The sequence below is a fragment of the Panthera onca genome (genome assembly GCF_046562875.1).
Source record: "Panthera onca isolate mPanOnc1 chromosome E1 unlocalized genomic scaffold, mPanOnc1 haplotype 2 h2.Chr16_ul_2, whole genome shotgun sequence".
Lineage (NCBI taxonomy): Eukaryota > Metazoa > Chordata > Mammalia > Carnivora > Felidae > Panthera > Panthera onca.
In genome coordinates, this window is record NW_027675816.1 from 107362 (window position 1) to 120270 (window position 12909).

Below are 12909 nucleotides of genomic sequence, written 5' to 3' on the forward strand. Positions count from 1 at the left end.
CTACGAAAAGATACACAATTAAATGGCAAAACAATGCATCTCTATTTGAATAAATGTATGGAGACTCGCAAAGAAAAAAAGCCCAGATTTTGTACCAAGGTGGTAACGTCGACACTCTGGGGGGTAGGATTTTGAGGTTTTCGATTTTTTTTCATTTTGCTAATCCATACTTTCTAGTTTGCAATGGTGCGTTTTTTGCCAAAAGGAACCGGGGGGGGGGGGGGAGACCTCAATAACTTCTTTTTGAATTAAAAACAAAAAATCAAATGGGGCAGGATGGGGGTGGGGTGGGAAGGACGAAGACAGCACGCCCCGCAGCCACAGCTTTCAGCCTGGGGACAGCAGCGAGGAGTGGGTAGGGGCGTGGCGGGACCGCTCGGACCCAGCGCCACCGCCCCAATGGAGAAGGGAGAGAGGAGAGGGCAGCCAACGCCGGGGGTGAGAGCTAATTCTCTGATGTCCAGGAAGGTTTACTGGGAGCCAAAGAGCGGAGCAGAAATTAAGGGCCGACTTCAGGAGGAGATGAACGGCCACGAGCACCGATTCCCGGAATGGGCGCCTCGGGGAGATTTCCCAGCCCGAAACCCTCCGCCACTGCCCCCGGGGCGGGGCTGCCCGCTTCTCGGACCCAGAGGACTCCGGGGGGGGGGGGGGGGGGCGCCGCGAGGCGGGGGGGAGCAGGAAGGAGGCGGGAGGGGGCGGGGCCGTTGCTAGGGGAGGGGCGGCGGGGCCGGCGAGCCGCGCAGCAGGCAACCGCGACCCGCGCTCGGCTCTCCGGCTCCAGCTCCCGCGCAGCCTGTTGCTCGTTCCTTCGGGCCGCCGCTTCCCGCCCGGTGCCCAGGGCCAGAGGGCCCGAGGGGTGCCGGCGCGCGGGCGGCCTCCCGCCTTCCCCTCTCCCCGCCCGCGGCTGGACCCCAGCATCTCCGGGAGCGCGGGCGCCGGCCAGCCTCCCCGCGCGCCCCGGCCGGCGCGCCGAGACCCCGGGCGCCGAGCCGCGATGAACGCGACCTTCCTGAACCACAGCGGCCTGGAGGCGGCGGGCGGCTTGGGCGGCGGCGGCGGGGCCACCCTGGGGAACCGCAGCCACGGGCTGGGCACGTGGCTGGGCTGCTGCCCCGGGGGCGCGCCGCTGGCCGCCACCGACGGGGTCCCCGCGGGGCTGACGCCCGACGAGCGCAGCCTGTGGGTGTCGCGCGTGGCGCAGATCGCTGTGCTCTGCGTGCTGTCGCTCACCGTGGTCTTCGGCGTGTTCTTCCTGGGCTGCAACCTGCTCATCAAGTCGGAGAGTATGATCAACTTTCTGGTGGAGGAGCGCCGGCCCTCCAGGGACGTGGGCGCCGCCATCCTGGGGCTGTACTGAGGCCGCCTCGGCCCGTCCCCGCCAGCCCGGCCGCAAGCGGACGAGAAGGGAGACCGGGACCCTCGTGCCCCTCCCGGGCTCTGCCGCCGCCGCCTGGAGGCCCGCCCGAGGAACAGCGACGGGCCTCGGGGCGCCCCGGCCCGGGGACACCGTGAGACTCGAGGCGGTGGCGCGGGAAGGGACTTCCACACCCGGCTCGGTCCAGTGTGCGCCTCAGCGTGGCGGGGTGGGAGAGGTCGTGGGAGGCTGCGTGGGGCTGAGGTCACGTGCGGGGGAGTTTTGTGCGTACGTAGACGCGTCCGCGTGCTGGTGAGTTGCGGGGTCGGGCAAGTTGAGGAATCCGAATCCCTGAGCTCGTGGGCCGGATTTTGCATTTGAAAAGAACCGTGGTAATAAACCTGCTGCCGTCGGGCTTCCGGCGGCTTCCCATTCGCAACTCTTCACGGAGTGTGTGTGTAAGTGTAAGGTGTGTTGGCTGGGGCGGGGTGGGTGCGCTGTGTACCTCACAGGCGGGTTGGCCGCCTGACTGCGGAGCCGTGGGGGGTAGGTGGGGGGCTCTTGAGACCCCACTTGGAGGAGGCCAGGAGGCCGTAGTCCTGGAGGGGAATGGGCAGGTCCTGCGGGGTGGCCAGACAGCTGGGGAGATTATTGAAATCTTTGGGAAATTGGAATCTATTCCGTGAGGGGAAAAAAAAAAGAAAAATCAGTGACTTACCTGCAAAAGGGAAGAAAAGCAAAATTAATATATCAGAACAGTGAATAAAAAGTTAATCGGGGGGTTGGTGGGGCGCTAGATCTAGGTAAATTACAAGGCCAAAGCCCCATCTAAGGGCTTGCTTGGACACCGTCCTTGTAGTGTGGAGCAGGAGTAGTGGGAAGAAATGCCCTTGCTGCCGGGGGAGGGGGGGGGGGGGAGGGAGGGCTTTGTGGCGCGGAGGACCCAGGACATTTAAAATGCAGAAAATGACCTCCATATGCAGCTGTATTCAGGGAATTTTCAGTCCCCCATTTTGAGATACCCCGTTGCCCAGAACCCAGGCACCTCTTGGAGATGCAGAATTAGAGTAAAGCGGTGTTAACGGGCTAGAAAGATGCCACTCATCGGCCAAGGGCGAGTGCGTGGCTCCACCGTCTGCAAGCGTCTGATCTGGGGAAGGGCTAAAACTGGGCATTATTCAATTTCGTCCTCATAACAATCCTTTGAGGCAGATATTAGCATTATCCCTACTTTACCTTTCACTGGTGGTGAATCTGAGGCCCAAGGAGGTTAGGCAAGGGGCTCAAGGTCACACCTGTACCTAAAGGGTGGGGGAGGTGACATGCCAGCCCAGAGAGAGAGAATCTTTTTTTTTTCTTTTTTTTTTAATGTTTATTTATTTTTGAGACAGAGAGAGACAGAGCATGAACGGGGGAGGGGCAGAGAGAGAGGGAGACACAGAATTGGAAGCAGGCTCCAGGCTCTGAGCCATCAGCCCAGAGCCCGACGCGGGGCTCGAACTCACAGACCGCGAGATCGTGACCTGAGCTGAAGTCAGACGCCTAACCGACTGAGCCACCCAGGCGCCCCAAGAATCTTAAGTAGGCTCCATGCTCAGCACAGAGCTCAACGCGGGGCTTGATCCCATGACCCTGGGATCGTGACCTGAGTGGAAATCCAGAGTTGGATGTTCAACCAGACTGAGCCCCCCCTGCCCCCGCCGGGTGTCCCAAGGGATGCAATTTCTGGGGTCGGGTGCTCTCACTAGCAAGATGGCCCCTGGAATGGAGGACAGGAGGGAGGGCTCACATCACAACACCTACTCACTTTCCCACTTGTTTGTTGGAGCCCACTTGGCACAGCCGTGCTCGGCTGGCTGCCGGGAGTCACCCTCCCTGAACCTCCCCAGACCCCGACTCAGCAGCAGACCAAGAGCAGCCTTGAGCATTAAGGGGGGTTTCAGAGGGAAAGAAGGAAGCGTGATGGTTGTGGGTACCCACAAAAATAGCCCACGTCCAGCATTCCAATTTGGGGCAAAAGGTATGTGTGCACGTGCACACACACATTTTATACAAAGGACTTTAGAAGGATTTCTGAATAGCATCCCTTGAGTGCAGCTCATGATTCTCTCTTGTTACTCAAGGTCACGAGGGATATGCGGGATGTCCAGATCCCTGAACTCCAGAGGCCAGGCAAGCATCTAGGCCTCTGGCATGGCCACTGGGGAAGTGCCCTGAGGAAGCACCTGCTTACTCTTGCCGCCATATGCCTCCAAACTCAGAGGAATCTGTAACTCCAGTGCGTAGAAATGGAGAGTTTAATCCATGGGGAACACTCTGGAATGCTGAGGAAAAAAAAAATAAGCAAGAGTCAGGAAACCAGCTCCTATAAGACGATCGTCTGGCTTTACGTGTGTCCTACCATCATGGAGGAGTCAAAGACCACATCACCGGGGGACTGGTACCCCTGGAGCTATCCACACCTAGGCTGGCCCAGCCGGGCAGGCCAATGGACAGCTTCTGACGCAGAGACACCCTCGGACACCAGAGCCTTGAATCTTCCTTTGCACCCAAAAGGGCGCTGTATTCCACAAACCAGATTACGACGATGGTAACCTACATTTATTTATTTATTTATTCATTTATTTATTTATTTATTTATTTATTTATTTATGCTGCTCACTTTAAGGGCATTATCTAAATTCATCCTCATACCAACCCTTTGGGGCAGATACTAGCATTATTCCCCCTTTACCTTTTACTGATGATGACCTCTATTTTGGGGGGGCGGGTACCAGCAAATCTATTTAGACGAAATCTATTTGGGGGTACAGGGTTCTGATGGGAGCTTGCAGGCTGGCTGTGAACCTGCGTTTCTCCTGGGGCCTGTCTGGCAGGGGAAAGCTTGGGCAGAAAGCCCAGGACATGGGACCCGGATGTTGACGCCACAGCCACCCAGGCAGGGGACAGCCTCCATCACTGCGGGTCATGCTGTGCAAACTGCTGGTTTCCTGCTGAGCTGGGCCAGGCTGACAGACATGCGCTCCAAAGGTGAAGTTCAGCAAGGCTTCCAGGGATCTTACCTGCAACCCTCACCTTCTTGCTGGGGTTCCTTTCCTGTTCCAGGTCCTGTTACCGTAACAACATTGAGGGTGATTATGGCTGGGCTTCGAAGAAAAAGCAGTTACCAGCCTCGAGGGGGCTTCCTCCCCTCCCCACGTGGACTCTGCTGTCTGGTTTCCACCACACCAGGCCCAGGCCTCCCTGGAAGGGCGACCTTTCCTCAAAACCGGGCCCTGGGCTCTACCCCTCTCTCTGCTTCCCAAAGCTTCACCCCTACTGTGGAACGGGAGAGGGAGGGAAAGAAATGCCATCAGTCCCTCCTGCTGAAACCAGCCAGTCTCCCTGCCTTGCTCTGTGTGGGCCCCACAGAGGGGAAAATGAGGGTGGTGCTCTGGCCAGGATCAAGGAGGGAAATGGGATCAATTTGGGGGTCTTGAGTCCTTTCCAGGAGGGCAGCCAGATTGGTCCCTCATGGGGAAGGGGAAGTTTGGGCCATAAGAAGGCTCTGGGGACCTGGGAAGGGCAATGAGGAGGAAAGACTTGGGACAGGAAGAGGGACCCAGAGCAGTGGAGGGCTGAAGGGAGGCCCAGCCGTGGAGGCCTGCACCATGGCCCCGCTCCCTGCTGCAGGAGAGGCCCAGTACAGAGCCATTGGAGCAGGTCTGGAGAGCCACAGCAAGGGCCAGGCGTCAGCAGCAATGCTTTTGGTGCAAGCCCTCCCCTTGGACCCATGATTTCCAACTTGACAGCTCGTGAGAATTACCCGGCTGAGCTTTCAAAGCCCTGCTGCTCATATCGCACCCCCCAGACCAACAGCAGCAGAACATCTGCGGGTGGAAACAGGCTTCAGAATCAGGAGGCCCTTCCTTGTTCAGTGACCCGTCAGGTGGCGCTGATCCCAAGAGAAAGCCCTTGGTGTTTCGGTCTTATGTAGTCCCTGCTTGCCACCTGTGTCCTGAAGACCCGTGTGACCATCCGTGCAGGGGCGCTGGTGTCGGGGAGCAGGCGAAGGGAGGGGAATGAGTTTAGGCTTTACAGAACCAGCAGCAAGTTAATGAAGTGTTCTGAGTCACACTGTTCATCTGTCAAATTGGGATCATAAAGCCTGCTTCCTGTGTTTGTTGAGAAAATTCCAGGAGACAACGATGGCTGAGCTGGGCGCGGTGCTCTGCCCACGGGAGGTGTTGGATAACTGGTTGCGAGTATCATGCTGGTGCTGGTTGACCTCGCAAGGGCTGTCCTAAACCTCTGTGCCAGCCCCTTTCACGGCATTTCTCTCTCGGCTCCGGTGACCTGGCCCCCAGTCTCCACTCTGAAGATGCTACGGCGGAGTTCACACTCCGCGGCTCCCGGTGCTCTGCTTCCCTCAAAAGCTTTTCTTCCCCTCCGTTGTCTCTTATAACTGCTCATTCTCCAAAAGGTCAAGCTCAAGTGCAGCCTCATCCATGAAACAGAATTTTGATCGCTTCTATCACATATCTTCGTATATCTACATAACAGTAATGTTTACTGAGCCCTTCTATGTGTTCTGTTCATATATTAACTGTCCTAAGAGGTGGCTTCTAGTAGCATCCTCATTTTACATTTGAGGAAACTGAGGCCCAGCCTCAGGGTAAGAGACTAGTCTGAGGTTGTACCACCAGTAAGTGGAGCTGGGATCCCGAATTCAGGCAGACTGATTTCTGAGCTCCCACTCCTGACCACCAGGCACACTGCCAAGGTGGATGGCATGGGCCTCTCTCTGCCTTGCGTTATGGACTCTGGTGTTCATGTCTGTCTCCTTCACTGCATTGTCCCTGAGGACCAGAGCTTTTTTCCCTGTGTATGTATTTTCTACAGCACTCGCCATGGTGCCTTATTTAGTTTAGGAATATCACAAACCTTTGTTGAGCTGAGGACACAGCCCCCTGCTTTCAAGGGGCCGCACTCATCATAGGAACCAAGGATATGTGATCAAATCAAACACGAGGAGAAGGGTGGGCGTTCTCCTTAGTCAGAGACAAATAAAATTTTCACGGGAATGATTCCCCTTTTAGGTGCTAATAAGCATACTTGCCATTTAGAGAAGATCTTTCACATGCCAGAAATGGTGTGAAGCAGTTTTCCTATTTTATCTCATAATCCCTTCTGATTTTTCTATAGCCCATATCTAATAATCTCTGCAGGGCAGATATTGCTGTCATCTTTGAGAAAGCAAGGCTCAGATTGCTTAGATCACTCATTTAAGACCACAGCTAATCATTGGTAGAATCAGATTCAGGTCTATCTGAGCTCAAAAGGTATTTGGAAGGTGAATAACTGGTACATTTCATAATTTTCATCGAGCTTTGGAAATGAGAGCATGCCTTGATTTTTCTGTTTTGTTGTTTGGGATGTTGCAGGAATATTTTTGTGAGCACTTCTCCCTTTTCTCCGCTGCACATGTGAGGGCAACGCCCGTGCATGAAAGGGACTATTACGGATGATGAAGAAGATGAGGGCGAGAGAAACAACCCAGCACCATCATTTGACAGGCCATACGGCGAAAACTGTTATTATAAAAAATAAAGTAGAGAGAGAAGGAGAGGGTTAGGTCGAAATGGTAGACAGAATACTCCAGCCGGCTCTACATCATTACGAACATCAGGACTGACAGTAAAGAAAATCCATAGCGTTGCTGGAAAATAGGAAGGGTGCCCTCAGTGGACTAGAAATGATGGCGACTTCCTAAACAGTAGTTGGCCGATTAGGTCGTATTGAAGAAGGTGCCCACAGTCCGCAGTTCAGGCATGCAACGTGGTCTGTCACAAAAGGCGGAAACAGGGATGCCCTCAACTGAGATGCAGGGCCAAAGCAAGCAGGAGGAGGCCTTCCTGGGTCCCGCAGAGGTTGCGGTCAGAAGGATCAGCCTCCTTCCTGTCCCAGGCCACTCTGAGGTTGTGTCATGGGCAGGACACCAGGGAGGATACGGAAAGGGAGAACTTTTTTATACCCAGGGCGAGCTTAAGGTGTGCTGATCTGGAAAGATGAGGAAAGGTTCGCGATGGTAGTGAGAAGGCTGAGAGGCCCCCAAAGACTGCTCTGGGTCTTTGATGCCACAGACTCTGTCTACCCTGGATCCTGCCTTATGTTCCTGATTGCAGCCTGGGATAATGAGATATTGCACTTCTAAAAATGTGATCGTATATTAATTTTTCTGCAATGTACATATGGGCAATCACATGTGGACTTACCAGACGGGTGAAAAAAGTGAATTGCCATGGAGATGAAACCTGGGATGAGGTTGCCGTGGTAACTAGATTGTTTCTAAAAGGCCACATCACCTTAGGGAAGTAGGAAGCTCCTGTCCAGGACTTGAAGTTAGAGGCCAAATCACAGGCCTTCCCATCAGGGCCGGGTGCTCTTTCAGTTTCTTTTTACTTCTTTTTTTCTTTTCGTTCCTTGCCATCCCCAAAGACAAGAGATGTAGATTTTGGAGACCTTGATTCAAGCTCTGGCTGTGCCACTAGTAAGTCATGTGGGCCCTGAAGAGGTGTGAGATGGGCTACTGGGCCTCCTCTCTAGCTTCGTACTGACTTGCCGTGTGATCTTGGACTAATCATTTCCTGGGTTTCCTCCCGTGCGAAGTGAGGGAGGTGGACTAGATTCTCTCCAAAATCATTCCAATAATTTTCTCTTTCTCTCCCTTGACACTTCCTCATAGGGCAAAGAGCTTCCCAAGTAAATAGCCTGGTGGAGCTGTCTATGGTGCTGAACATTTGGCTGCTGAGGTCTTGGGCTCAAAAGAGCTGGCTGTTCTCAGCACTCTTCCAGACTTCTAGACTCAGGTCACCTCCATCAGGAGTCTAGGGCTTGCTTGCAGCTAGAGAGGAGACTCCAGAGGGTCTTGGGCTTCAGAGAGCACTGGAAAAGGAACCTGGAGATGTGGTCCTAGCCTGACCCTGCCACAGCCAGCTCTCAGTATATTTTTGATGAAGCCACACCTCCTTGTTTGGACCTTTGTTTTCTCATCTATGAACCTGAGGTGGGGACCAAGATGATCTCTAAAACCTGGAGGGCCCAGAGTGGTTCTGGAAGCTTGCCTGGGCTGTGGGGGAGAGGAGAGCCTATAAAGAAGAGGTCATTCCTCACCTGTCTCAAAGTTCAGGCTTCTCTAGTGGTGACTGAGGGTGAGGAAGAAAATACACTCCCTTGTTAGGAACATGTGTTCTTTTGTCTGGAAGAAAAGGCAGGCAGTGAGCAGATGTGGCGTTTACATTTTCTCAAATGACAACTGAACGCCGAGGATGATGATTAGTCCTTGTTATGAAATGTGTCAAAACTATAATAAAATCTCCAATTTATACCATCCGCCTACTTATTGATCATCTTTCCAGAATCTTCTTCACTTCTCAGTAGTCCAGGATGAAAAAGACAATGAGGGGAAAGCTTAAAAGGAGCTCACACTAGGGGCACCTGGGTGGCTCAGTCGGTTGAGCGTCCAACTTTGGCTCAGGTCATGATCTCACAGCTCGTGGGTTTGAGCCCCGCATTGGACTCTGTGCTGACAGCTCAGAGTCTGGAGCCTGCTTCAGATTCTGTGTCTCCCTCTCTCTCTCTCTGCCCCTAACCCACTTGCATTCTGTCTCTGTCTCTCTCAAAAATAAACATTAAAATTTTTTTTTAATAATTAAGTAAGTAAATAAGTAAATAAATAAATAAATAAATAAAGAGCTCACACTAGGGGAGACATCGTGATTCACTCCAAAATGTTTTGTGTTTTTCAGCCTTCGACTTCCCCACTTGGCCATGTAATGTGATGGTTGGGAATGTCGAGTCCACATCAAGAAGGGCCCTGGATTCAAGCCCTGCTTCTGCTCATTCTTAGTTGTAAGACATTCTTTCCAAACTTCAGTTTCTTCATTTGTAAAATGGGGGTTAATGACACATATCTCTAAGTATTTGTTGAACGGATTAAATAACATCATTTATGAAAATGATTAGCAAACACGATGTCTGGCACACCTCAGAAGTGATTGTTTTGGTTATCTATCTATAACTAACTAGCTCCAAAAATTTGAGCTTTGAAACAATAACCACTTTATTATGTCTTCATGGTTCTGTGGGTTGACTGGGAGACTGTCGGCCAGCTGGGCAGATCTTCTGTCATCAAGAACTGCAGCCATCTAGAGGTCATCTGTCTAGTGCCCAGCTTTTGTCCCCAAAGCTCAGAAGGACAGTTGCCAAGCCTTCATAAGGCTTAGGCTCAGAATTGGGGTATTTTCTTCTCTGCCACATCATATTTATTAATATGACTCACAGAGCCAGTCCAGATGCATTGTGGGAGGACAGACTATGCAAGGCCATGAATACTGGAGGCATGGTTCACTGGCAGGTGTCTTTGGAAACAAATGGCTACATTGATCAATAAATGATTTTTACAATCAGAATTCCAAGAATTCTTCACTCCCTTGTCTCTTCTTTAGAAGTACCACTTCTTTCTGGGTTTGCACAGAATTACTAAAAATTATTTGTTGCCCATATAATTTAGAGTCATGTGGACACCTCCCGAACTATAGTCCCCTGGAATGGGTATCAAGTTTTTTTCTCCCATATCCCCCCAGAGGCCTCGGACAGGACTCTGCATACTAAGTATTAAATGGAAGCTGTACCTTTTGTGGGTATTAATATTTCTATACCAGCTTTATTTTGGTTAATATTTTCTTCGTGTATCTTTTTGAAAACCTTTTCCTTGCAAGTTTTCCCTGTCGATATGTGAGGCACATACAATACAGCTGGATTTTAAAAATAGAATATTTTTACTGGTATATTTTCATGTTTTTAAAATTCATTTATTAGAGAGAGAGAGCGAGCCAGCAGGGGAGGAGGGGAGAGAGAGACAGAGGAGGGGACAGAAGGAGGGACAGAGGGAGAGACAGAGGAAGAGAGAGAATCCCAAGCAGGCTCTGTGCTGACAGCACACAGCCTGACGTGGGGCTTGAACTCACGAACCATGAGATCATTACCTGAGCCAAAGTCAAGAGTCAGACGCTTAACTGACTGAGCCACCCAGGAGCCCCTATAAATATATTTACTTATTTATTATTATTATTTAAATTTTTATTTAGTTTTTAAATTTATTTTAAGTAATTTATTTTTAGGCAGACTTCATGCCCAGCATGGAGCCCAGTGCAGGGCTTGAACTCACGACCCTGAGATCAAGACCTGAGCTGAGATCAAGAATCCGAGGCTCAACCCAACTGAGCCACCCAGGTGCCCCTGTATGTTTTATTTTTAAATTTACATTCAGTACAATTCACTTTTTTTGGGGGGGGATATGGACAGTAGTATGAGTCTTGAACAAATGTTCAGGGTTGTGTAATCAGCAACATAATCAAGATACAGTTCTACCAAACAAGCTTCTTCATGCTCCCACTCTGTAGTCAAATCCCCTTCCTTCCCTTAGCCTGTGACAAGTACTGATTTGTTCTTCGTCCCTGTGGTTTTTCTTTTCCAGAATATCAGATAAGTGGGATCATACAACATGTAGCCTTTTCAGTCTGGCTCCTTGCACTTAGCCTAATACATCCAGGTTGCTGCAAGTGTCGACCGTTCATTCCTTTTTGTTGCTGAGCGGCATTCCGTCATATGGATGTATCACCGTTCTTTTTTTTTCATTTAATTTTTATTTTCGTCTGTCTTCGGCTGAAGGACATATGGGCTGAATCAGTTTTTGGTGACTACGAATAAAGCCAACATGAATATTCACACACGGTTTTTGTGTGTACGTGCAAACAAGAGTCTTAATTTCTCTTTGGAAAATACCTTGGAGGAGCTTTGTTGAGTCACACGGAAAGTGTATGATTAGCTCTATAAAAATACTGCCGAACTGTTTTCCACGGCAGCGATTACGTTTTGCATTCCTGTCAGCAATGTATGGGTGTTCTAGTGACTCCATACCCTCACTAGTAGTTGGTATTGTCAGGTGTGTGTGTGTGTGTGTGTGTGTGTGTGTGTGTGTGTGTCATTTGTATGTGTGCCTTTCCACGTGGGTAATGGTATCTCATTGTGGGTTCAATTTGTATTTCCTAGTGAATGATGATGTTGAACAGCTTTTCAGGAGTTTCTTTACCATCTGTATCTCTTCCCTGGTGAAGTGTCTTTTGCTCATTTTTAAAAAATAAATGTTTATTCCTATTTGAGAGACTGAGCATGAGTAGGGGAGGGTCAGAGAGAGAGAGAGAGAAGGACAGAGGATTTGAAGCAGACTCTGCACTGGCAGCGGCGAGCCCGATGTGGGGCTCGAACTCATGAACCGTGAGATCGTGACCTGAGCTGGAGTGGGACACTCAATTGAGCCATCCAAGTGCCCCTGCTCATTTTTTAAGTGGGGTTGTTTTCTCATTGCTGAGTTTTGAGAATCCATTACATACGATAGTTATAGTCCTTTGGCAGATACGTGATTTGCAAATATTTCCTCCCAATCCGTGGCTTGTCTCTGCATTCTCTTAACAGTGTCCCGCGCACAGTTCCACACCTGCCTTTTTCCCTCCCGCTACTGTGTCCGCCGTCCCTAGGTAGGACCTGCATAGTAGATATGCCACAAATATCTGCTGAATGAGTGAAGGAATGAATGAAAGGGAGAGCCAAGCTTTCTGGGCCACTGAGGAGGTGACTGCATACTGCAGCCCTCAGGACTGCGGCCTCCTTGCTCTGGTTTCTGTCCTTCAAGTGATCTTCCCATCTCCGTGTTGGCTTCGTCAGTCTCCTGACACCCGGCCATGTGTCCCCAGAACAGTGAGCATGTGTAGCCTAAGTGACTGAACAGACATCCTTCATTCCTTCCGTTCCGAATTTAGGAAGCGGCTTTCTGGTGGTTCATCACTGAGTTTGGTCAGTCCTAAGAGGCTGGCCTCTTTTGAGTGTCCTGACCCAGCTGAGCTTCTGGACTCTTCCGAAGCCTGGACCATAGCGATCCCTCTGCATCCTGCCCTGGGGGCTCCTGCCTGAGGACGCAGCCAGTCTTCTTGATGTGGCCTCACTCCTGTATCTCTCTCTTCCCTGCTCAGTTCAGAAGGGAGAGTGGAAAACAATGGCTTCTGAGGACATCCAGGGCTGGGAGGACTTTCCATGGTTAGGGGGAGAAAAAGGGAAGGGAAAAGGTTTGGGGTGGAGGGTGGGATGGCACAGGGGGGAGGCTGGAACAGGAAAAGTGCTCGAGATGCTCTAGCTTAATCCCTTCTCACCAAACTCACCGGAAGGGGTTTGCCACGCACAGGAGTTGGTCACAAAGTTTCACTTCCAAATGCAGGTGAGACCCAGCAGAGTCTTTCCATTTGTTCTAAAGATAGACAAATTGCCTCTTTTCTAAAGGAGATGATGAAAAACCTCTCCTTTCTCTAGAGTTTTTCATGCAGCCTGAGCTACAGAGGCTGAAAAATAGTCAACGACTCTGGAGCACGGGGAAAGAAATGTAGAAAAGAGGTGGGGGTGTGGGGGGGGGTGGATTCGGCTTTTTCTAAAAAGAGAGCAGAATACTGTTCCCTTTGAGC

At 51.1% G+C, this 12909-nt stretch overlaps 1 protein-coding gene and 1 long non-coding RNA gene across 3 annotated transcripts; both read left to right on the forward strand.

The window, feature by feature from the left end:
- Positions 1–711: 711 nt before the first annotated feature.
- Positions 712–1376, forward strand: RPRML (reprimo like). The gene has a single exon (XM_060627859.3). It carries the CDS (start codon positions 998–1000, stop codon positions 1358–1360), a length of 363 nt encoding a protein of 120 aa, XP_060483842.2. The 5' UTR covers positions 712–997; the 3' UTR covers positions 1361–1376.
- Positions 1377–1416: 40 nt separating this feature from the next.
- LOC144614267 (uncharacterized) lies at positions 1417–9825 on the forward strand. Of its 2 annotated transcripts, none has more exons than XR_013551898.1 (3): positions 1417–1826; positions 3481–3947; positions 9145–9825. It is a non-coding gene; the product is annotated as an uncharacterized LOC144614267 (long non-coding RNA). The 2 variants fall into 2 exon arrangements; XR_013551899.1 differs by having other exon boundaries at positions 1417–1815.
- The last annotated feature ends 3084 nt before the right edge of the window (positions 9826–12909 follow it).